We start from the raw sequence: 23,788 nt of genomic DNA on the forward strand, positions 1-23,788 counted from the left end.
AGTTGTAAACCCGTGGGTGGGCCTGTGACCAGCTCCGGACAGATTGCTCCAGAGGCCAGGTTACCAACGTGTCTGGAGGTGCAGCACCATCGCTGACCTCCAGAACGTGCTGGGTGACACGTGGGCATTTAGAGAATCAAAGTGAAGTCAAGTGAATGTTTTTAAGGCTTTTATAGTAATTAGAGATACCCACATTGTAGCAAAATCAAAGGGTTTGGAGGCTAAGATGACTTTAGGATTGCTGAGGTCAGTTGGAAGTCATTCTTGTGGAGACAGAAAATGAATGTGGTAAATAGAGATATGGACAATTTTCATTATGCAGACTGGAGGGATTTTACTCAATATTTTGGTATGTAAACATTTTAACCCATTTTTGTCTCTTTATCGTGCTCCCAAAATACTAAAGTATTGAAAATTCAGGCCTAGGAGAATACAGGGTTTTGGTTGTTTGTTCAGTGCACTGGGGTCCCTTGTCCCACTTCTCCTGGGTGGGCTGGCACGTTAGTTCTCTGACGGCACTATAGGAGTTTTCCTTGGGTTGAGTCTCTCTGTGACTTATGCACAAGGCTCTGGCTACTTGGGGCTTCTTCATCCCAGTTCATCTTTGGCCGGTGGTGCCTGAGATTTATGGTGTCATCCAGTATTTGCTCAGGAAGAACGTTTTTCCATTTCTGATTAAAGTCAGATTTCACAGAGTTGGCATCACTAACGTGTGGTTTTCTGTCTTGGTACCATGTAGAGTTAACAAATCCACGTGTCCTTCAGGCTGAGCTGTGTGGCTCATCACTCTTGTTTTCTTTCTCAGGAAGCCCAAGATGCCAAGAATTCATTTTCTTCTTTCATTTAATTGGATTCACTTAATTGGAGTTTGATTCATTTACTTTACAGGGTTTTGAGACTTCATTCCCAGTTTATGTGTTGTTTTAGGAGAGAGTTGGGAGCATTGCAAATGAGGTGTAACTTCGTTTAAAATTGACATGATGGGAATCTTGCCTGATTTTTACCTTTATTTTTCTTTTCCAGTTGGATGAAAAGTGTGACAAACAGTATGCTGAGACTTATACCAGGGTGAGTATATCAACTGACTTCAAGAAGTTCTTAAAATGAATCAAAGTGTTTCCTCCTGCTCCGATTCATCGTTCCTCACTGTTACCCCTCCTGCGGTAAAGAGCTGCTCCTGCCTTCATCAGATCTCTTTGCCCAAGAGTCTCTTTCAAAGCTGAATCATAGGAGGGAGGGAATTTTGGTTGTTGTTTATTGAATTATTAATTCTCTGCCTTTGACTTTTTAATTTGCCATCATACATTTAGAGCTGGCAGGGACATGAGAGGCCAGCCCTCTGTTCTGGTGATGGGGAATCTGGGGCCAGAGAGATGAGGCTCAAGGTCACCCAGGCAGGAAGGGACCAAAGCCTAGGCCCCCACCCACACCCCACCATAGATCTGTCACTCTTCTCTTTCTTTGGAAATTGACATTTAATGACAAGCATTAAAAAAACCCTATGAGAAATGGGGGTCTCCTGAGAGCCTGAACAGGTTCCTGCCCATTGAGTTTATTTCTTCAGAGAAAGGAATTACTCTCAAAATACTGTTTTGTGCAGTCCCTTTCTAGTGTTTTCTGAGAAGGATTGGCCCATTATCTGAGGGAGGCTTGGATTCATTAATCCAGAAAGGTGGACTTCTAACCTGCTCTTTCCATTAGAGTGCGCAATGTGGGGGACTGAGGGGGGCTGGTTTGCAGCTACGACTCAGTAAGCCACTGGATTATGTGCTACTCCAAGGGGCCAGGACCTGCCTTGGAACAGGGGAGGCGGGGAGAGAATGAGGGAGGGAGTGTTGGGAGATAAGGAGGGCTAGGATTGTGTAGGAGACACGCCTTTCTGGGCCTCTGTTTTCTCATCTTTAAAGTGACACAGTTGGATTAAATGACTTTGAAGTCTCCTCCAGCTCTCAGTCTCTGATCTTGTGGTCCCTTGAATGTGATACAGTACAGGAGATCTCTTTTAAAAGCCAGTCCACATTATGATCGTTACAAAGATTAGCCATGCCCACCCTTCCTTCCCTGGACAAAGTACAGACACCATGGCGGCTTCCCAGCCCCATAGAATTCCTGGAGTCTGGGGGACCTTCTCTCCTCCTCCTACCCCCATCCTTAGCCCCTCAAGCCATCTAGCATGGGCACAGGTGTGACTCTCCTCCATCGTCTTCCTCCTAGCCTTCTTCTCGCAATTCTGCAACTACACCCCTGAGTGGGAGCGCCTCCCGTCGAGGGAGCGGAGACACGGGCAGCTTCGTGGACCCTGACGCTTCCTTAAGTGAATTACGGGTAAGGGCATGAACAGAACCCATGTGCTTTTCTTTAAAGAACTCTGGTCTTTCTGGCTAATTGGCAGATATTTTAGGGCCTACTAGGAAATCGGAGCTAAGCAGCAGTAGAGATGTTCTCTTTTGTAACTGATCATTTCTAGAACTACAGTCCTACTCAAGTACTTCAGAGGGAAAAGAGTGGGTCTCTTGCTATTTCCCTAGGGCTGTACTCTTTGTTCCTTCTGACCTTCCAGCCTGGCCTGCCACTTCCCCAAAGCCCAGAGGAGCTTAGCAAATATTACCATTGTTTCCTCCAAAATAAGTGACTTCAGTTTCCCACAGTGTCTGGAGGGTAAGAACCCAATGTGGTATGTAGAGTCCCTAAGCCCGGATCCCATTGGCCGTTTGGGCAAGCCGGCGGATCCCTTCTCGAAATCATCACTTTAAAGCATAAAATAAAAGACATAGAATTTCAAAGGAACTAATTGTATTGAAATATAATTTTCAGAATATTTTCTAAAAGCTCAAGAACTCCCAAGCTAAGCTTCCATAGTCATGTCAGCCCTTGATTTCCATGACCACTGGGGAAGAGAGTGTGTTAAGAGTATGGGGATAAGAGCTGGGCCATTAGTTTCAGCTCTTGTATCTGAGCCACTAGCCAGAAATGAAGGGGGCGACATTCCTTGTCTCATCACCCTCCCGGGACGGTGTTGGGGCAGCAGTGAGGTCAAAGGCCGGTGCCAGGAGGGAAGGGAAGCAAGGAGATCATCTGCCCGGTGAGGCTCGGGTGGCCACAGTTTCTTCCTGAATGGTGCCATGGTCGTCCTACATGAGCGCATACCATCATGGAGGACCGACAGTACTCGGCTCTGGCCTGACGGTCGGTTCTCCTGCATCACCTCTCCCGCCCTCAGCGACCAGGCATCTTGGAGAAGTCTGCTTGCTTGGATCTGCATGTTCAGTGTTTTAGAATTTAATTCCATCTGTGTAAGAGTGACAGTTTGAGTCATTCTTGGCATGCTGTTTCCACAAGTCCTAAGGGGAGAAATGATGCTGTGGACGTGAGTTTTTAAATGAAATCATTTTACCACAGATCTATTGGCAGCCAGGTACAGGGTGAGTCATGTGTCTTGAGTGGTCATTCTATTGGTCGTGGATGTGACGCCTCCACTCGGGCTCCTCGTGCCTCATAGGCACTAGAAAGCTGTGCCACTGGAGGGAGCGCAAGCTGTGGCGCCTGCCGTGAAGCCACCAAGGCCACAAAGGTGGGCTTGGCATCTGCCCATGGGTGAGGTGTAGCCACTTGGGCATGGCTTAGCTGTGCCACCTTTGGAGTGCACCTCTGAAGGCCCAGTAGAGGGAGGGAAGAGTCACTAGATTTCGAATTGTGGGAATAAGCATGGAGGCCTTCATCCTGCTCTTCCTCCTCCTTGCCCTCCAGCCCTTTCTAGGCATCTTGAGTAAGAGTTGTGCTTGGCTTCCTTTCATTTGTCTGATGCCAATCCAGAATGGACAAAGCTTAATTCCCATTTCCTTTGGAGATTTTTAAGCTGTAAATTATTTTTCTGCATGATTTTCTGCAATGGTTTCTTCTCATGTCCTGCAGGATATCTATGATCTTAAGGACCAGATACAAGATGTAGAAGGGAGATACATGCAGGGTCTTAAGGAGCTCAAGGTACCAGGGTTCCAGTCTTTACCCCAAGCATGCTTTCTGTACGAACCCCCAGTGTCCATGGAGGCTTCAGCCCCACGAGGGCTGACCTCGCTGCACAGAGCTTTACTAACAGTGTTTGTCTCGGAAGCATGTGCTTAACCTGCCCCCTCCCCCTTTCCCGGAAGGTCTCCCTGGGATCAGGGGTGACATCGTTATCCTCAGGTCCTAGGCCTGACCCTACAAGAGCCCTGGGTCGTTACTTACTTCACCTGTGCATAGGAATGTGATGTTTCATTGAGACTCAGTCTTTGAAGAAAGAACTATGACAGCGGTGGGTGGGGGGCTCTCTCTGCCTTGATGGAGTCACGAAGGGTGGGAACATCATCTTACGGGGTAAATACGAAAATATACTTCCTATAATCCTAGCTGCTGTGTGTCGGGTTAGTATTGTAGTACTGCCAATACTAGAAAAGACTGCAGAGAGAACTCCAAACCCTTCCCTTTGCAGACATGGAAACTGAGGCTCAGGGAGGTGGAAGGATTTGTCTGAGGTCAGACATCTGTTAAGTACCTGCTGTGTGCCCGGCACTGTGCGAAGCTCTGGGGGTGAGAACATCCCAACAAGCTCTGTGTGGGGCCATAAGGGGGATTGGGAAAGGCTTCCTGTAGAAGGCAGCATTTAATCTGGGACTTGAAGGAGGAGGGAAACCATCCCAGGCACAGGAGACCTATCAGTGAAAGTGCCCCAAGTCAGGAAATTCAGTGGCTCAAAGGACCCCCACGGTCAAGATGTGACCTCAGTGAAGATCCAGCAAAGGGGGCTGAGAAAGAACATTCAGAGAGTGTGGGGAGAACCAAGAGAGCAGGGCCACAAAACCCCAAGCAAAGAGAGTATCAAGCAGGTGATGGAGACCAGCAGTGGCAGAGGCTGCAGAGGGCTTGGTAATTAAGAGGTGTTATTGTTACTTTGGAAAAACAGTTTGGTGTAACGATGAGGTCAGAAACCAGATTGTTGAGAAGAGAGGCAGAGCACGGAAGTGGAGGCCCCTGTCGTAGGCTTTCTTTTCAAGGCGTTCAGCCCCTGAAGGGTGGAGAGGTGTGGGCTGATAGCTAGAGGGATGGATGGGTCGAGGGAGCTTACTTTTGAGGATGGGCCTGTTTGTATAGACCAGGAAAGACTGAAGATAAGTAATTGAGTCGGAATGATAGAAGAAACAGTCTGCTGGAGGGGACAGGATGGCATGGCATCACTCGTGCCTGGAGAGGGGTTGACCTTGGCCAGGAAAAGGGCCCCCCTCTTGATGGGGGAGTGAGGTGAGGGAGGAGAGACTGGCAGAAGGCACTGGGGTGATGGGAGATGAGGAGGGCAAAAAAAATGGGAACTTACCCAGATAGCAAGGAGCAGGTCTTCTGATTAAAAATCTAGTCTGCGTATTACCTATGTATCAGGAATTGAAATAAAATACTTTAGCAAATGGGAAAGCTCATTTGGAAAATAGTGTTCTGTAGGATACCATAAAGGTATTCATTCCTAGAAAATTGCAAGACTATATGAACCAAAAGCCAGAATTAAGGCTGTTGGGAGAAATGTCAACGATCTGTGATGTGCAGATGATCGCACTGTGACGGCAGAAAGTGAAGAGAGCGAAAGAGGAGGGGGTAAGAGCTGGCTTGGAGCTTCGCAGAAAAGTCTTGGCCCCTGATCCCATCGCTTCCTGGCGAATGGAGGGAGAAGAAATGGAAGCTGTGTCAGCCTTTATATTTTTGGGCTCAGAGGCCACCATAGATGGTGACTGCAGCCATGAAATGAAAAGACGCTTGGCCCTGGGAGGGAAAGCTCTGGCAGATCTGGGTGGCAGACTGAAAAGCAGGGACACCGTCTTGCTGACGAATGTTTGTATAGTCATATTTAGGTCTTTTCCAGGGCCAATGTATGGCTGTGAGAGTTGGCCTATAAGGGAAACTGAGTGCTGCAGAACTGATGATTTCAAATTGTGGTGCTGGAGAAGACTTTTGACAGTCCCTCAAACAGCAAGGAGATTAAGTCGGTCCATACCTAAAGCAATGAATTCAGGCTCTTCACCAGAAGGTCAACTACTGAGGCTGGTGCTTAAATACTTTGGCCCCATAAGGAGAAGATGGCACTCATTGGAAAAGGCCCTGACTTGGGAAAGATCGAAGTTGAAAGGAGGAGGGGACGGCAGAGGATGAGGTTATTTAGAGTGTCGTGGAAACAGCAGACATGAACTTGGGCAGACTTTGAGAGATAGCGGGGAGGAAAGGGCCACAAAGAGCAGGACACGACTGCGCAACAGCAAGGGATCACAACTCATCTTTTGTGGGAAAGAAAGCTCCATGGCATTGCAAAGTATTATCCGTGGGAGGCAATCTTTTTGTTGTTTTTTTAATTGGCCCTTGTGAGCTGCATTTTCTTCCCAGATCACAATAGCCTAGAAAGGTGGTTAATCACCAGGCATTCATTCCTGTTCCAAATGGGAATGTTGGAGTCAGGCCTTTGGAGGTGAGCCGCTGAGTAAGGGGACCCCATCGGTAGTGGCCCCCATCTTACTGGAGGCCTGAAGGAGCTGAGCCGCCCACAGACACCCAGCATGGAAAAGGACTCTTGTGGGCACGTCTCTGCCAGGGGTGGATGGGACTCTGGCAAAAAAGATCACAGCAAAGGAATGAATGAGGGCAGGGCAGAAGCCATGGTCTCACCAGTATGCCCGCTGATATTGGAAATGTTTGGCTAGGATGGTATAGGGCAGGGGTGAGGAACAGGCGGCCTCCAGGCCATTTGTGGCTTTCTAGGTCCTCGAGTGCGGCCCTTTGACCGAATCAAACTTCACAGAACAAATACCCTTAATAAAAGGATTTGTTCTATAAAACTTGGGCTCAGTCAAAAGGCCACACCCAAGGATCTAGAAGACCACAGGTGGTTTTGAGGCTGCAGGTTCCCCACCCCCAGTATAGGGGATCTGCTGTGTTAAACCCACATCTTCTGTACAGTCATGCTTAGACTATCACTGGTTAGAAAAACAGCCTAGAGAGGTCAAAGATGGGACTTACTTGTGTCCTTTGGTCATATTATTCACAGTAGAGTAGGTGAGGATGGGTAGCCAGGTGAAGACCCAGCAAGCTCCTGAGCTAAAGCATGCGGTCACAGAGTTTTGTTGTTGCACTTTTGGGTTTTAAAGTTCCTGTCCAAGTGCCGCTGCCCACCCTCCCCCACCCCCCAGTGCTTTCATAACACAGGAGTTTGTTCTTAAAATTCTTCTTCTTGTTTCATTATTTCTGTATGGTGCTTGGCCACATGAAGTTTAAAGAGGATTCCTGGGACCCAACATTGGCCCTGCGTTTAGAGACAAGCTTTTCTTCTCAGTCAGATGCTAAGTCCATTTGAACATCCCTGTTTAAAAAAGCCACGAGGACATCACCTTATAAATTCCTTGGTCATTTTGCTTTTGGTAAGGTTGGCTGCGTACCCAGTGTAGCTGGCAGAGCCATCGGAGCTGTGCTTGGCATATGAGCAACCTGACTGCAGTTTCAGTAAAATGCCGGCCTCCCCCAGTGCTGTCTTAATCTTTTCTCTTACTGTTTATAAAAAGCATTTCTTGCCTGGTGATTTAGTGTAACCCAAGAGCTCCTCTTCTGAGCTGTGCCTCTGCATATCTGGAGACAGTGTTGGTCATTTGATGTGGAGGGAGGGCTCCCTGTCCTCATTCAGCCATTCCTTACCTGTGGAAGGTTGGGGTTTACCTCAACTCCATGATCCTGGAGGCTCCTTCCCTCTTTGAAGTGCTGTGACCATTGTCTGTGATTCTGCAGGGGAGGAGGAGGAATAGAATGTATGAACATCTTCCTTAAGTCCAGCAGCAGAACAGCAGAAATCACTAGTTGGCAGTTTGGTTTTCTCTTTAAGGGGAATACATGCCCTCAGGATTTGGTGATCATTTAGTGCTTGCCAAGCTTAGTGGCAAAGAATTGTATTTTAAAAGATGAGAACTGATCTTTACAACCAATGTCTCTGATAAAGACCTCATCTCTAAAATATGTAGGGAACTGAGCCAAATGTATAGGAATACAAGTCATTCCCCAATTGAGAAATGGTCAAAGGATATGAATAGGCAGTCTTCAGAGGAAGAAATTAAAGATATCTATAGGCATGTGAAAAAATGCTCGAAATCACTACTGATTAAAGAAATGCAAATCAAAACAACTCTTAGGTACCACATCTCTCCTGCCAGATTGGCTAACATGACAAAACAGGAAAATGATAAATGCTGGAGAGGATGTGGGAAAATTGGAACATTGCTACATTGTTGGTGGAGTTGTGAATGGATCCAGCCATTCTGGAGAGCAATTTGGAACTATGCCCAAAGGGCTATAAAAATGTGCATACCCTTTGACCCAGAATTGCCACTTCTAGGGCTGTATCCTAAAGAGATCACACAAGTGGGAAATGGACCCGTATGTACAAAAATATTTATAGCAGCTCTTTTTGTGATAGCAAAGAACTGGAAATCAGGGGGATGCCCATCAATTGGGGAATGGCTAAACAAGTTGGGTATATGAATGTAATGGAATACTATTGTGCTGTAAGAAATGGGGAAGATACGGACTTTATAACAACATGGAAAGACCTACGTGATATGATGCTGAGTGAGGGGAGCAGAACCAGGAGAACACTGTACACAACCACAGACATATTGATTCTCTGATGACTAACTTTGATAGACTTGGCTCTTCTCAGCAATACAAGGTTCAAAGACAGCTCCAGAGGACTCATGATGGAAAGAGCTATCTATATCCAGAGAAAGAACTACGGAGTCTGAATGCAGATTGAGGCAAGCTGTTTGCTCTCCCTTTTTTTTTCTCTTCTTTTTTGGTTTTGTTTCTTTTTTCTCATGATTCATGCCACTGGTCATAATTCTTCTTTACAACTTGACTATTGTGTAAATAAGTTTAACGCGAAGGTATATGTAGGACATATATTGGATTCCATGCCGTCTCGGGGGGAGGGGCGAGGGGAGGGAGGGGAAGAAAATCTGGAACTCAAAAACTTGTGGAACTGAGTGTTGTAAACTAAAAATAAAAAATCTAAAAAATTAAAAACAAACAAAACAAAGAAAAAGATAGAACTGTTTTGCCCCCTTTTAATCTGGATTTAGTCAGAAATGACAGAAGGAATTAACTCGCCCCCTTCTCTGCTTTGGTGGGGGCAGCTGCTCTATGTTTCCATATCATGGGACATTAGTCTCAAGACCCTCCCGTATCCCCCTATGCCCAAAGGTTGGGCTGAGTCAGGGTCAGTGCGATGGGAGTCATCCGTCCTCCCTTCCTGCCTTGGGCAGTGCCAGAATCCTGGGACTCTGGACTTCATCTGCCCTGGCCTTCCTTCTTTCTCCTTTACTATGGCTGGTGCGGAGTGTCTGGCCTTGTGCTGCAGGGCTCCATAGATGTGTGACCTGCAGGCCAGATTTCTCATGCCCTCCCTGAACATTTGGGGCATCTTCAGGCCTGGGGAGGGTGTTTGGGTTTTGAGTTTCTCATTTCTGTGTCTTCTTGACCATTTCACTTGTTTCTCAAAGTCTGCTCAGATGGGCCTGTGACCTTGTTAGCAAAGGGCTTCCCTTTACCAGTTCAAGTCACAGTCATTGATACCCACTATCCCACAATCCTCTCCTCCATGTCCTCGAGGGTTTGTTCCACTAGGGAAGCCCTGGGCTCTCCATCCCTCCCTCCCCCTCCACCCCAGTCATCCCTCCTTCTTGCCAAGTGATCAGCCCTTCTCTTCTTGTCATACTGTTCCTCAGTGACGTCCTTTATTTCTCTTCTTCAGAGTTCTTTGTGGTTTATGTATAGGCTGCAGCCTGCTTTTCCCCACCACATACCTCTCCACTGCCTTCCAGTCAGGTCAGACACTGTACCAAGCACTGGTTACATTCTCATGGGACAGATGACATCCCGATCCAGCTGTTCACATCCAAGTGGTGTCAGTGGGAAGGCAGTAGTGTGGAAGGGGACTTGGAGAGGCTTCGTGCGGAAGGCAGGGTCCTAGCGAGGCTTGGAGCCAGGAGATAGATGTTAGAAGACGGACATCGAGGGCAGCCAGTGAGAGGGCAGGGAATCAGGATGAAGTGTCCTGTGTCCTTGGGTTGTAGAGCACACGCAGAGGGCTGGAGACCTAGGAAGGGGCCAGCTTCTGACTGGCTTTCAAAGCCCACCGGGACTTTCATGGACTTTGATCCCAAGAAGAAGGCAGCCAAGAAAACAAACAACTACCAGCCCATGGGCCCACTCCCCCATTTATATGAAGTCATCATTGACCTCATCTGTACACACATCAAAGGGATATGACAGCAGACGTAAACCTGTTCAGCGGGCTAATAAACTCCAGGCAGGGCAAAATTGTGCTCTCCAGAGGCCTTTGCCACTGTGATGGAGGAGATCCAACACAGAGTCTAGGGGTGAGGAAGGATTCCCTTTGGATGCTGATGTTCTCCACAAAATCCTCTTTGTGGGTGATGTTGATTGACAATACTCAAAGGCTGCCTTGTCTGTCTACACAGGAAAGACCCATTAGATGGAACCTACCTGCTGGCCCAGACTCCTGCCTAGTTCTAAATGGACGCCTCATAGAGCTTGTCCTGGGCAAGCAGGACACACGTGCAGTGTGGAAATGGCGAAGGGAATTGTTGGCCCCTGAACTTCCCAGAACAGCACAAGTCAGCTTGACACGTGTGTCCTACTTAATAGTATTTTATTTTTTTCAGTTACATGTAAAGATAGTTTTCAGCATTCACTTTTTTAAGATTTTGAGTTCCATATTTTTTTCTCCCTCCCTCCCCTCCCCAAGCAACATAAGTCATACTTGTACAACCATATTAAACACATTCCCACGTTAGTCACGTTGACTTGTGTGTCCCAAGCTCATCTGGCTCTCCCTTTGACTTACGTTAGACTGTATCATGATCGTGGTCTTCCTAGTTGTGACTGCTCTCCTTCCCTCCTTTTGTTCTGACTGTGGCTGTTGCCCCAAGTCTGTCAGTGTTTCTCTCCTTACCAGCTTCACCTTAGTGATCTCCAAGTGCAATAGCTTTATAAATTCCAAGTTGATCGTTCCCATATTAATGTCTGCAGGCATCAGCTCTTTCTAGCGCTCCAGTCCCCAATGCTCTCAGCTGCTGGCTGGACGTTTAATAAGAACTGTCACAGAAATGATGAGGCATGTTAAAGTTTTCTAGGAGTCATCCGAACATTCTCATTTGAGCCTGACGACCGCTCCACGAGGGGAGGTGTTGTAAGTATTAGCCTTGTTTTGCAGATGAGAAAATGGAGAGGTGGAGCGATTTTTTCAGTGCCACACAGCTAGTCAGTCTCAGAGACAGGATTCAAATGCATGTCTTCTGGACTCTTAAGTGCAGTGCTCCATCCACTCTGCCAGGCTCTGTGGGGAGGTGTGGGTGCACACGTGCACACGCTGCTGGTGGTGGTGGTAATGTTTCTCCAGCCGTGCTTGGCCCAGCAACATCTGCAAATGAACAGATTGAATGTTAAAAGCAAACTCCTCCTTACTTTCCCAACCCCAAACTGGTTTTCCCTACTCTCTTTACAGTTTCATTTAACAGTGCTGCCATTTTCCTCATCTTGCCCAGGCTTACAGTTGCCTCCCTTCATTCCCCTCCCTCCATTCAGTCATTCCTCCAGGTCTCTCTGTTTTTCCTTCGTCCTCTGTCATATTCGCTTCTTCCATATTAGCTCTTTTGACACCAGCCTGGTCTCAGCCCTTGGAACTTCATCCTTGCTCTATGGCCTTTTAACAGCCTGCCTGCCTTCCCTATGTCTCTGCCAGCACTTGGACAGAGACTTGTGACCCATCAGGCTCCTGTCTGTGACTGCATTGAGATAGGGGCTTCTCAACAACTGTATGTAGATACACTAGTAGACCTGAGAAAGCATTCTTGGTGGCAGTTTCTGAATGCCAGAGACTCAGTTAGCAGAGAGGAGAGAATAGTTGGAAGACTGGATTTAACTTCATAGTCAAGGCCTCAGAAGGCCTCAGAAGAACACTGAAGAACACATGCATGAAGAGTGTGGAGCTGGGTGGGAGAACATCAATGGAAGAATTAGCGGCAGCATTTGGACTCTGACTTGGTTCTGAGACATATGTGGGAGCATCAGCTGGGGAGGTCTCAGAGCTGAGCTTCAGGCACATTAGTGAAAAGTTGTCAGTAACTGGACTATTACATAAACTTGAAACAATCAGAACTGTCTAAAAATGTCCTTATCCCAATGACATCATAAGTAGGAAAGGAAGAAAAATCAGTCCTCCAGCTACCATTTTATTTTTTTCCCAATTACATGTTAAAACAATTTTTAAACATTTTTTAAGAAGTTTTGTCCTGTTCCTTCCCCCCTCGCTGAGATGGTAAGCAATTCACTATGGTTTCTACATGTGCAATCACGTAAAACATTCCCACATTAGTCATTTTTGTATAAGACTCCAAAAAGAAGGAAAGAGAAAAATAGCATGCTTCAGTCTGTATTCAAACAATATCAGCTCTTTCTCTGGAGGAGGATGATATGCTTCATCATTTGTCCTTTGGGATTGTCTTGGGCCATTGGTCACTCACAATCCTTCATCATCCAGTATTGCTGTGTAGAACATTCTTCTGGTTCTATTCATTTCACTTTGAATTTCACTTGTGTTCATGTAAATCTTTCCAGGTTTTTCTGAAATCATCCTGCTTGTCATTTCTTATAGCACAATAATATTCATTCATCAAATATGCCACAGCTTGTTTAGCCATTCCCCAATTGATGGGCATCCTTTTGATTTCCAATTCTTTTTATTTTTTTTGCTTTTTAAAATTTCTCTCATATTTTTATTATTTATTTAATATTTTTAGTTTTCAACATTGATTTCCACAAGATTTTGAGTTACAAATTTTCTCCCCATTTCTACCCTCCCCCCCACTCCAAGATGGCATATATTCTGATTACCCCATTTCCCAGTTTGCCCTCCCTTCTGTCAGCCCACTGCCCCACCCCCATCCCCTTTGTCCTTACTTTCTTGTAGGGCAAGATAGATTTCTACATCCCATTGCCTGTATATCTTATTTTCCAACTGCATGTAAAAACAACTTTTTTTTTGAGCATTTGTTTTTAGAACTTTGAGTTCCAAATTCTCTCCCTTCTTCCCACCTCACCCACCATCCTTGAGAAGGCAAGCAATTCAACATAGGCCACACATGTATCATTATGCAAAACATTTCCACAATAATCATGTTGTAAAAGACTGTATTTCCCTCCATCCTATCCTGTCCCCCTTTATTCAGTTTTCTCCCTTGACCCTGTCCCTTTTCAAAAGTGTTTGTTTTTGATTACCTCCTCCCCATATCTGCCCTCCCTTCTATCATCCCCCCTCTCTTATCCCCTTCCCTCTACTTTCCTGTGGGGTAAGGTACCCAATTGAGTGTGTATGTTATTCCCTCCTTAAGTCAAATCCAGTGAGAGCAAAATTCACTCATTCCCTTTCACCTGCATCCTCATCCCTTCCAATAGAACTGCTTTTTCTTGCCACTTTTATGTGAGATAATTTACCTCATTCTATCTCTCCCTTTTTCCTTCTCCCAATATATTTCTCTCTCATCCCCTTAATTTTATTATTATTTTTTTAGATATCATTCCTTCATATTCAACTCACCCTGTGCCCTCTGTCTATACATATGTGTATTCCCTTCAACTACCCTACTCATGAGAAAGGTCTCACGAGTTACAAATATCATCCTTCCATGTAGGAATGTAAACAAAACAGTTCAGTGTTAGTAAGTCCCTTATGATTTCTTTTTCCTGTTTACCTTTTCATGCTTCTCTTGATTTTTGTATTTGAAAGTCATTTTCTGTTCAGCTCTGGTCTTTTCATTGAGAAAGCTTGAAAGTCCTCTATTTTATTGAAAATCCATATTTTGCCTTGGAGCATTATACTCAGTTTTGCTGGGTAGGTGATTCTTGGTTTTAATCCTAGCTCCATTGACCTTCGATCCCTTAATGTAGAAGCTGCTAGATCTTGTGTTATCCTGATTGCGTTTCCACAATGCTCAAATTGTTTCTTTCTGGCTGCTTGCAATATTTTCTCCTTGACCTGGGAACTCTGGAATTTGGCGACAACATTCCTAAGAGTTTTGTTTTTGGGATCTTTTTCAAGAGGTGATCTGTGGATTCTTCCAATTTCTATTTTACCCTCTGGCTTTAGAGTATCAGGGAAGTTTTTCTTGATAATTTCTTGAAAGACGATGTCTAGGCTCTTTTTTTGATCATGGCTTTCATGTAGTCCAATAATTTTTAGATTATCTCTCCTGGATCTATTCTCCAATGGTTTTTCCAATGAGATATTTCACATTGTCTTCCATTTTTTCATTCTTTTGTTTCTGTTTTATCATTTCTTGATTTCTCATAAAGTCACTAGCTCCCACTTGCTCCAATCTAATTTTTAAGGTGGTATTTTCTTCAGTGGTCTTTTGGACCTCCTTTTCCATTTGGCTAATTCTGCCTTTTAAGGCATTCTTCTCCTCATTGGCTTTCTGGAGCTCTTTTGCCATTTGGGTTAGTCTATTTTTTAAGGTGTTATTTTTTTCAGTATTTTTTTGAATCTCCTTTAGCAAGTCGTTGACTTGTTTTTCATGATTTTCTTGCATCATTCTCATTTCTCTTCCCAATTTTTCCTCTACTTCTCTAACTTGCATTTCCAAATCCTTTTTGAGCTCTTCCATGGCCTGAGCCTGATTCATATTTTTCTTGGAGGCTTTTGATGTAGGCTCTTTGACTTTGTTGACTTCTTCTGGCTGTATGTTTTGGTCTTCTTGTCACCAAAAAAAGGTTTTATAGTCTGAGTCCGAGTCCTTTTTCACTGCCTGCTCATGTTCCCAGCCAACTACCTTGACCCTTGAGCTTTTTGTCAGGGTATGAGTGCCTTCAGAGTGGAGAGTACTTTGTCCCAAGCTTTAGGGACCTTGTGCTGCTGTTTTCAGAGCTACTTCTACTCCAGTCAATGCAAGCTCTGCCACACTAGTGCTCCTCCTCCCCCAAGAACTGCCAACCAAGACTATGACCCAGATCCAAGCAGGACAAAGCAAGAGAACCCTGTCTCTGTGCCAGTCCCTTCACTCCTGCCTGCTCTGATCTGCTGCTTGATTTTTCCCACCGGCTGGGCCTGGGGCCAGAAGCAGCCACCACTGGAGCTCTGGAAGCAGCTGCAGGATTTCCTGCTGCTGCCACCGCCACTCCACCCCCAGAGCTGGGGCCTGACCACGCACTTCTGTCACTCAGATCCAGCAGTTTTCCCTCTGACCTGCTCTGTTGTATTTCGTATTTGTGGGTTGAGAAGTCTAGTGACTGCCACAGCTCAGTGATTCAGGGCCCTAAGGCCTGCTCTGCCCAACTCCTGGTCCGGTCTGTCCTGGCATGGCCCATGCTGGGCTGCGCTCTGCTCCCAGCATGGTGCAATAGACCCTTTCAGTGACCATCCAGGCTGTCTTGGGCTGGAGACTTGTTTCCCTCTGTTATTGCTTGAGTTCTATAACTCTAGAATTTGTTCAGAGCCATTTTTTACAGGTGTTTGGAGGGATTTGGGGGAGAGCTTAAGCAAGTCCCTGTTTTCCAGCCACCATCTTGCCTCTACCCCTCTTGATTTTCAATTCTTAGCCACCATGAAAAAAGCTACTATAAATATTTTTGTACAAATAGGTCCTTTTCCCTTTTCTTTGTTCTCTTTGTTATATAGACCTAGCAGTTGTATTCCAGCTACCATTTTAAAGAGAGATTGAACTAGAAGTCTTTATATCATTATGAAACAACTTTCTCTTCATTATTAGAGTTATGACGGCACATTAGTTTATATCACAGCAGGAGCAGGAGCATAGTGGCCTGGTAGGGTGTGAGATCCTGGACTAAGAAAGGTCCCTAGAGGGCATGAAACCTCCTCCCCTCCTTATCTTATAGGTTTTAGGTGATACTGAGTTATATGGAGGTATTTTTTCTGATTCTTTTGATAAGTAATATTCCTTTGGATGTATCAAGTAATGGACACCAGGAGAAAGCTCTATTCTGTGGTAGTGCTTGCCATGGGCCCACATTTTTCTAAATGCTATATCATCATTCAGTGTGTCTAAGGTATTGATTTTTAATGTACTTGCAAGCTCAGCCTGCTCATACATTTTATTCCCAGCCCTAGCAACTGGTCCCTGAGCATGACCTGAAGGCTTTTTACCCTAAATTTGTCTGTGGACAGAATTTTGATTTTTCTGTTCTTGATGGCAGTATAATTCTCAGCTGTATTTTCAGTTACCTCTATTAGGAGGAAAAATGCTTCCAAGTAAAAATTTTACCTAAAACAGAAAAATATAATTATTTATGCAGAGAGATTTAAATGTAAAGTAGTCATTATTTTAAAGGCAGTCATATTTTTTACTAATATTGCTTATTTATTTAGATACTTCCAACTGACAATTAGAAATACTTATTAGCAGACAAATTCATATAATTTAGAGAGACTAACATAACAGAAAACTCTTTTCTTTTTCCTTAAAAATTATTTATTTGTTTATTATTAGTTTTCGGCATTCACTTTCATAAGATTTTGACTTCTGACTTTTTTCCCTCCCTCCACTCCCCCCTTCCCAAGATGGCATGCAATCTGACATAGGCCCTACATGTACAATCATAGTAAACATATTTCCACATTAGTCATGTTGTGAAAGAAGAATCAGAACAAAAGGGGAAAACCATGAGAAAGAAAAAAAAGAAAATAGTCTGCGTCAGTGTGCATTCATATTCCAGTTCTTTCTCTGGATGTGGACAGCATTCTCCATCATGAGTCTTATCAAATTGCCTTAGGTCATAGTATTGCTGAGAAGAGCTATATCTATCAGAGTTGGTCATCATACAGTGTTTCTGTGTACAGTGTTCTCCTGGTTCTGCTCACTTCATTCAGCATCAGTTCATTCAAGTCTCTCCAGCTTTTTCTGAAATCTTCCTGCTCATCATTTCTTATGGAACAGTGGTCTTCTATTACATTCATATACCACATCTTGTTCAGCCATTCCCCAACTGATGGGCATCCCCTCAATTTCCACTTCTTTGCCACCACAAAAAGAGCTGCTATAAATATTTTTTTACATGTCGGTCCTTTTCCCATTTGTATGAGCCCTTTGGGATATAGACCTAGAAGTGGTATTGCTGGATCAAAAGGTACGCAATTTTATAGCCCTTTGGGCATAGTTACAAATTGCTCTCCAGGATGGTTGGGTCACTTCACAGCTCTACCAACAATGCATTAGTGTTCCAATTTTCCCACATCTTCTCCAACATTTGTCATTCATATTTTGTCATGTTAGCCAATGTAACAGGTGTGGTGCGGTACCTCAGAGTTGTTTTAATATGCATCTCTCTAATCAATAGTGATTTAGAGCATTTTTTCATATGATTGTGGATAGCTTTAATTTCTTTATAGAAAACTGCCCATAACAGAAAATTCTTAAGGAAATACTGAAGATACAGGTCAAATTCCAAGAGAATTAGGAATTTCCTGTGATGAGAGAGCACTGCCTACTTGTTACTGAAACTTTTGGAGTTAATAAACACTACTGGCAATATCAGTGCACTTCATTCTACAGATCATGCATACAATGTTCATGTTGCTCCCAAGGAGGTCCGAGTCTGTCCTGTGTTTAGAGGCGGATGGCCCTGTCTTTGGCCATCCCAGGGACCCCCTAGACAGTTACTGGCTTGTTGAGGGCTTCTTTTCTATCTATAAACCCTCAGGAATGACTTCAGGTTTTCATGGAAACGTGCGTGTATGTGCATGTTACTAAATGAGTGAGCCTCCAAAAGGCCTGTCTTCTGCAAGAACGTTGATCTTTATGTTGCTTTCCATCATCCCAGCCTGGGCTCTGTGGCGGCCGTAGGAGCCTGCCCTCCCTGGCCCTGAGGTCCGTCCTTTTGCCTTCCCCTTAGGACTCTTTGGCGGCCGTGGAGGAGAAATACAAGAAAGCCATGGTTTCCAATGCTCAGCTCGACAATGAAAAGAACACCTTGATCTACCAAGTGGACACGCTGAAGGACGCGCTTGAGGGACAAGAAGAGCAGATGGCGGAATTCTACCGTGAGAATGAGGAGAAATCCAAGGTAGGCCTTTGCTGGGAGCCACTGCCCGCTGCTCTGGGCACTGCTTTCCCCTCACCAGACAGCCTGGGGGGACCCAAGACACTGTTCTCTGGCATCGAGAGCTTTGCCTTGCTTGATTTTCAATTCTAGCATCATAGATGTGTTTATTGGAAGCCTTGGGGACACCATTTTTTCACTGTTCCTGGTTTTTCAGTGACTGGGATCATTCCACAAAATTCCAAGTGTCCTGGCCTGATGAATTCAGTTTTTTTCTACAAACTCTGTAGGTACTTTGATAACAAAAATTAAGCGGCATCCGACTTGGTTAGAGGAGACAATTATCTGGTTACTTGAGACTAACGAGGAGGTGGAGGTTGGGAGATAATTTTCAGGAGGTTGGTAAGAGATTTGAATTTCCGAGTTTATAACCTATGAATGGAATGATTAAAAGTATGGAAGAGAAATAATCCAACACCCGTGGATTGCTGGAAATTCATTGACTGATTTCCTTTAAGTGTTAAAGAAGCAGGGTACCCCGAGTGTCTGTTAAGTTCCTCTTGAAAAGAGTCAAAGAGATTTGTCATGACACACGTGGAGGGGTTGGCCCCAGGCCCCTCTGGTTGGTGTGGCTCCCTCAGGCCAAGGGGAGTCACCCACATTTGCAGCACTGGCATTCACAGGCTCAGAACGCTGTGAGCATAACGCCCCGAGAGCATGGCAGGGGAAGCGGCCTTGTCCTTACTTCACAGATGCGGAACCTTAAGGAGAGGGTGGGACTTGCCCAGATCACTCAGCCTGGGAACGGCCATCCCTCTGACTCCAGGCCGTGGCTCCTGCTTCTGGGCCGGACGGTGCTGATGCCCAGTAGCAAGTTATGGATAACAAATTGTCCTGGGCCATTAGAGAAAGTCTTGTAGTATCCTGTTGGGAGACCTGCTCTAGCATATGAAACTTGTACTGCCCAGTGACATTGAGACTTTACGGATGAGCTGTGCTCCTGCCCCCTGGCCATGTCCTCATTTTGAGTTTTAAAATGAAAAGAATGCTCGGACATTGTTGGTTTAGCATGTTTTTTAAGTCCTGAACTAAAGTGAGTATCTGCTTTTTATTAGACCCCATTTTCCAAAGCTAATTTGGAAGTCCTGACTTTGCCTGGAGACCTTGGTCATCCCCTAAGAAGCAGAGACCCAGGGCACATTTTGTCTTTCCATTCGCAGCTTCCTCAAACACTGTCATTCTGAGTTTTCTTGTTCCCATTAGATCTTACCCTGTTTGTTAGCATATTCACATCCAGGGCCTTGTGTGTGCATGCATGCATGCACCTGTATACACACACAGCAAGTGTGGGGGAGAGAATTCACTTCCTCCCCCCTTCTCCCCCTCCCCAGGTCAAGAAACTTAAGTCACTGTGACGTTGATGTTTTGTTACCATTAAATGAGCCACTCAAGTGAAAAAGTCCAGCGTGCCTTGTTGGGGCCTGTTGGTTTCCGCTTCGGGCGGGGTGGTGCTGGGTCCTTGGTCTTCCCTGGTGGGTGAGTGGGGTCTTGTCTGTGTGCCCACAGGAGCTGGAACGACAGAAGCACCTGTGTACCGTGCTACAGCACAAGATGGAGATGCTGAAGGAGGGCCTGCGCCAGCGTGATGAACTCATTGAGGTAGGCGCAGCTTGGGGGAGGGCTCAGGCCCAGGAACAGCTGGAGCCTGTGCATCTTGTCTGGGCTCACCTCCATCCCCTGATGGCAGCCAGGCTCCTGGATCCTGAAGCCACACTGGCTGTCTCTTGGCCCAGAAGGAAGATGCAGAGAAAGCGCTCTCCGTTTTGTCTGTAGTTAGCATGAAGCGCGCCATTGTCAAAAGCAGGGTTCTCCCATTAGCTTGATTTGGGCCTTAGCGCTTCACCTGCTGGTCCTTCCTCTTAGTTTTCTCTCCTTTCCTAAAGGGAGCTGTGGCTTTGTCGATTTTATGCGATGCTCAGACGGCCTGTTGGAGCCAGGGCTTAGGACAGCTCGGGGTTACTGCAGCCTCTTCTTTCAGGGTCGTTCATTGTGTTTGCTGCTGAGATGCTCGCTTCATTGCCACCTCTCTGAAGCCATGCTGGGGAAGCCTTGAGCAGGCCCCTGGCAGACAGGATGTTCTCAGAAGGCCCCTCTAGTTCCCTTAGGCAGACAAGAGCCACTCTGAGAGACTTTCCTGAGGATCCATGGCAGGTGATGACACCACTCTGCTCACCCCGATAAAATCATTCTCCTTTTCGTCATGGCCATAGCTCCTTAGAAGCCCACGGCTTATGAGGTGGGGGAGCTACAACAAGCTTTTTCTTTATGGAATGATCATTTTCTTCCTGCCCATGCATCATGTCATGACAACAATGTAATGTAGCTGAATCTTCCTCTGCTGGTCTGTTCTTGGAGATTGGGTGAAGGTACAGACAGGTGGGGAGCACAGGTAGCACAGAGAAGCAGGAGAAGAAAGCTGGCGGGTGTGCAAAGGTGTTTCAACAATCTGGCTAGCAGCTGTTGTGGGGGCGAAAGCCCAACAACAAAAACGCTACCAGCACACTGCAAAAGCATAGGTTCTTTTGATCTGCTTAACTAAGGAAAGCTACGTTAAGGGGTTGACAAGCTTACTTTAATTCAGCATACAAATATCATTCACTTAATTCAGGGGAAAAATCCAGCACCCTGAACTTCAGAACAAAATACAAACAAATTACAAACATTGACAGACAGACCTTGTCTGATTCAAATCCCAATACATAGTTACCAGAGTCCAACAAAGTCTCAGCGTCCGGCTTTACGAGCTGGAGGGCTCCTTAGCTATAGCTGCCCGGAGTCTCTGCACCAGCACCATCATGAGCGAGAGCCCCAAACAAATTACAAACAGACAGACCCAATACAATTCATAGTTACCAACATCTAGGTTCAGCCCAGGAGCTCAGAACAAGAGCTGGCCCAGAGTCATGCGTGCCACCACTGCTGTGGGTAAGAGCTCCAAAGAAGAGAAAGCCAACCCCTGGTTTTATATCTCTTTCAGCGTCAGGGGTGAGTCACACATGTGACCTAAAATCGTCACAAAGAGGCGAGTTAAACTCACGTGGTCTAAGAGCCTCTGATGTCCCAAACCTATCACTCAAACTCATTTGTAAACTAGGCCCTCCCCTGAGTTAGCCCCACCTTGGACCCCACCTTAGTTACCAATCCACCTCCACATAGGTTTTACACCTAATAGAGTTTTGGGCCTGGGGCTTAGCACCTAGTAAGGCTCAATGAAATACACTGAATTACTCAAAGGAAACAAACCAAACTCTTCAAGGGCACTTGTTGAACTAAGTGCTAAGGAGCCCATTTTGCTTACCAACACAAAAGGGGAGCAGGATTCCCCCGAAGACTGAGGGCTCTGCTGTGGAGTGGGAAGAGTAGAAGAGGGCTGCATTCTAATTTTTATGATTTCTTGCCCAACGTTGAATTCAGGTTCTTAATGAGCACTGTAATTGGCCCTTGGTGATTCACTGATTGTGTTATTGCTAGAAAGACAGCATGCTATCTTCTCCAGTAAGGTGGGAACGTGTCTGGTCAGTGGTGAAGTGTATACAAGGGTCCATTTTACTGGCTAGATGAGTGAAAACCATAGAAGTCTGGCCCTTCCACAGTCCCAAACAAGGCCTTGTGCTTCTGCCTTTGACTTTTGATCTTCTGTCCTTGAGAAGGGCTCAGCCTTCCTGAAGTCAACAGCCAAGAATCCTTTCTGCCACGCAGGCCAGCATCAGGAGACCACAGCTGGAGAAGGGGCCATGGGTGTCAGGGGCTCTGCTGTCCCCCGCCACAGGGGTGTGCTTCCAGCAGTTCTCGTGGCTCTTTTGTTCCATTTTGAAAGGAGGGGAGAAGAGAAGTGGTGGGATCACAGCCCCGGCCCATCTTTGCTCTTCAGCCTCTTGCCCTTTTTTTGAGACATACAGAGTAATTAATGTGTGATAATGGGCAGAGCTCGGTGCCTGGAGCTTGCTGAGTTTGAACCTTGCTAGGTGATCTTGGGCGAATCACCTTAGCTTAGACCCCTTCCTGCCTTCTCCTCCCCAAGGCAGCCCCATCTCTGCGCACCCTTCCCTTGGTCCCCTGTGGTGCTGTCTCTTTCCTGGTTTTCTTGGCCCCTTGCCTCCTATTTCCTTTCTGCTTCTTGGTTATTTCTTTTCCCCTGCAGGAGAAGCGATGCATGCAGCAGAGAGTAGACACCATAACCAAAGAGTTGTTTGACCTCCAGGAGACACTTATTTGGAAAGATAAAAAAATTGGGGTATGAGAAGAAATTGGGCTTTGGGGAAAGTGCACTGGTTTGGAACAGACCGATATATGGGTTGGTTTTTCCATCCCCCTTCCCCCCACCAAATGTTCACCTATCTACATATTTGGTCAGCATCAAACATGAACCAGTGGGGAGCTAATGCAACCTCTCCCTCCCACTGCCCCTGCAAGGAATCCTGCTCCATTCAGAAGATCCACTTAGCACATAGCACTTCAGGCAGGTCCGGAGCCTCCTGGTACTCCACCTGAGTGGGAGGGCAGGAGGCTCGGCCAGCTCTGAGCTAGGGAAGCCAACTGTGGCCAGCCACAGGGTTCTGCTATGGCCCTGCACGTCTAAATACAGACCTGGAGAGGAGTCCAGCTCTCTTGTGGCCAAACGATTCCCAGCATTTAACATCATGTGAATCCTTTGGCTGTCACAACTGAAGGTAGATCTGAAGCCTCAGTTTTTACTGTAAGAGGGGCTGAATGGTTGGATTTTTACCTTTGACATTTCTTAGCAATTTTATCAGGGGCCATGTCAGAACTGAAAGGATCTTGGACCCCAAACCATTCAGTCAGTGAAAAAATTAAAGCTTTCTCAGGCAGGTTTTGGCACCCCCATAGGCTGTGGCCACTGCTGCCTTAAATTGGCACCTGTCCAAAAGGGACCCTTTGTTGGAGGGCTTTACTGTGACGGCAGAGTTGGGACTCATGGCCCCTACATTCCTAAGCTCGAGACCAAAATGGACTTGGGAAGCTGCCGTCTTCGCTAACAATCTTGTTTAACTAATGGATTTTCTTAACCTAAGAATTTTTGTGCTGAGAGGTGTGGGGGGATCTGCCTACATGAAAGAAGCAGTAAATCACCATTTACAAGACACATGCCTGAAGCTTTAGTTTCAGTCTTTGAATTTAGTTGCTTAGTGAGTATAATATGCCCATTTTCTGTCCATGGGCTGAAGTTCAGTGTTGGTCTGGCTCTCCCCTAGCTCTTCCCTTGGATTTCCCCTCACCTCCTTCAGCTGGCTCTGTGCTCAGAAACCACGTGAAGGCCACCCAGTTGGCCTGCCCCATGAGAACTTTGCTTGTGCTCTTCGACAAAGAGTTTTTGCCTCAGTGTGGGAAGACTTTTCCTTTTAGAAAACCTTGTGCACCCTGACTTCTGCAACTTTATAATAATGGAGTTTGACATTGGGGGAAGATATTAGACCTCAATAAGTATGTAATTTTATTTTTAAAATAATCATATTTTAAAAAACAGTTGTTTTCTTGCAAATAGGTCAGTGGTGATGATGGTCAGTGTAATATGTGTGTCAGCTCATTTTCAATTTACTTGATTCCATCATAAAGTATTTTAAGGGCTTTCAGACTTCCTGGT

At 45.8% G+C, this 23,788-nt stretch overlaps 1 protein-coding gene across 11 annotated transcripts in view; it reads left to right on the forward strand.

Moving 5' to 3' along the window:
* Positions 1 to 23,788, forward strand: part of LRRFIP2 (LRR binding FLII interacting protein 2) — a 113,114-nt gene that overhangs the window by 79,134 nt on the left and 10,192 nt on the right. For 4 of the 11 annotated variants that reach the window (XM_036738552.1, XM_036738554.1, XM_036738559.1 and 1 more), the window contains 6 exons: positions 1,024 to 1,068; positions 2,215 to 2,325; positions 3,913 to 3,984; positions 17,980 to 18,150; positions 19,693 to 19,785; positions 22,328 to 22,420. In XM_036738552.1, coding sequence (XP_036594447.1) covers positions 1,024 to 1,068; positions 2,215 to 2,325; positions 3,913 to 3,984; positions 17,980 to 18,150; positions 19,693 to 19,785; positions 22,328 to 22,420 — 585 coding nt within the window. The remainder of the gene's footprint in view (positions 1 to 1,023; positions 1,069 to 2,214; positions 2,326 to 3,912; positions 3,985 to 17,979; positions 18,151 to 19,692; positions 19,786 to 22,327; positions 22,421 to 23,788) is intronic. The other 7 variants (XM_036738555.1, XM_036738556.1, XM_036738560.1 and 4 more) reach the window with 3 other exon arrangements.

This window comes from Trichosurus vulpecula, chromosome 9, assembly GCF_011100635.1.
Source record: "Trichosurus vulpecula isolate mTriVul1 chromosome 9, mTriVul1.pri, whole genome shotgun sequence".
Lineage (NCBI taxonomy): Eukaryota > Metazoa > Chordata > Mammalia > Diprotodontia > Phalangeridae > Trichosurus > Trichosurus vulpecula.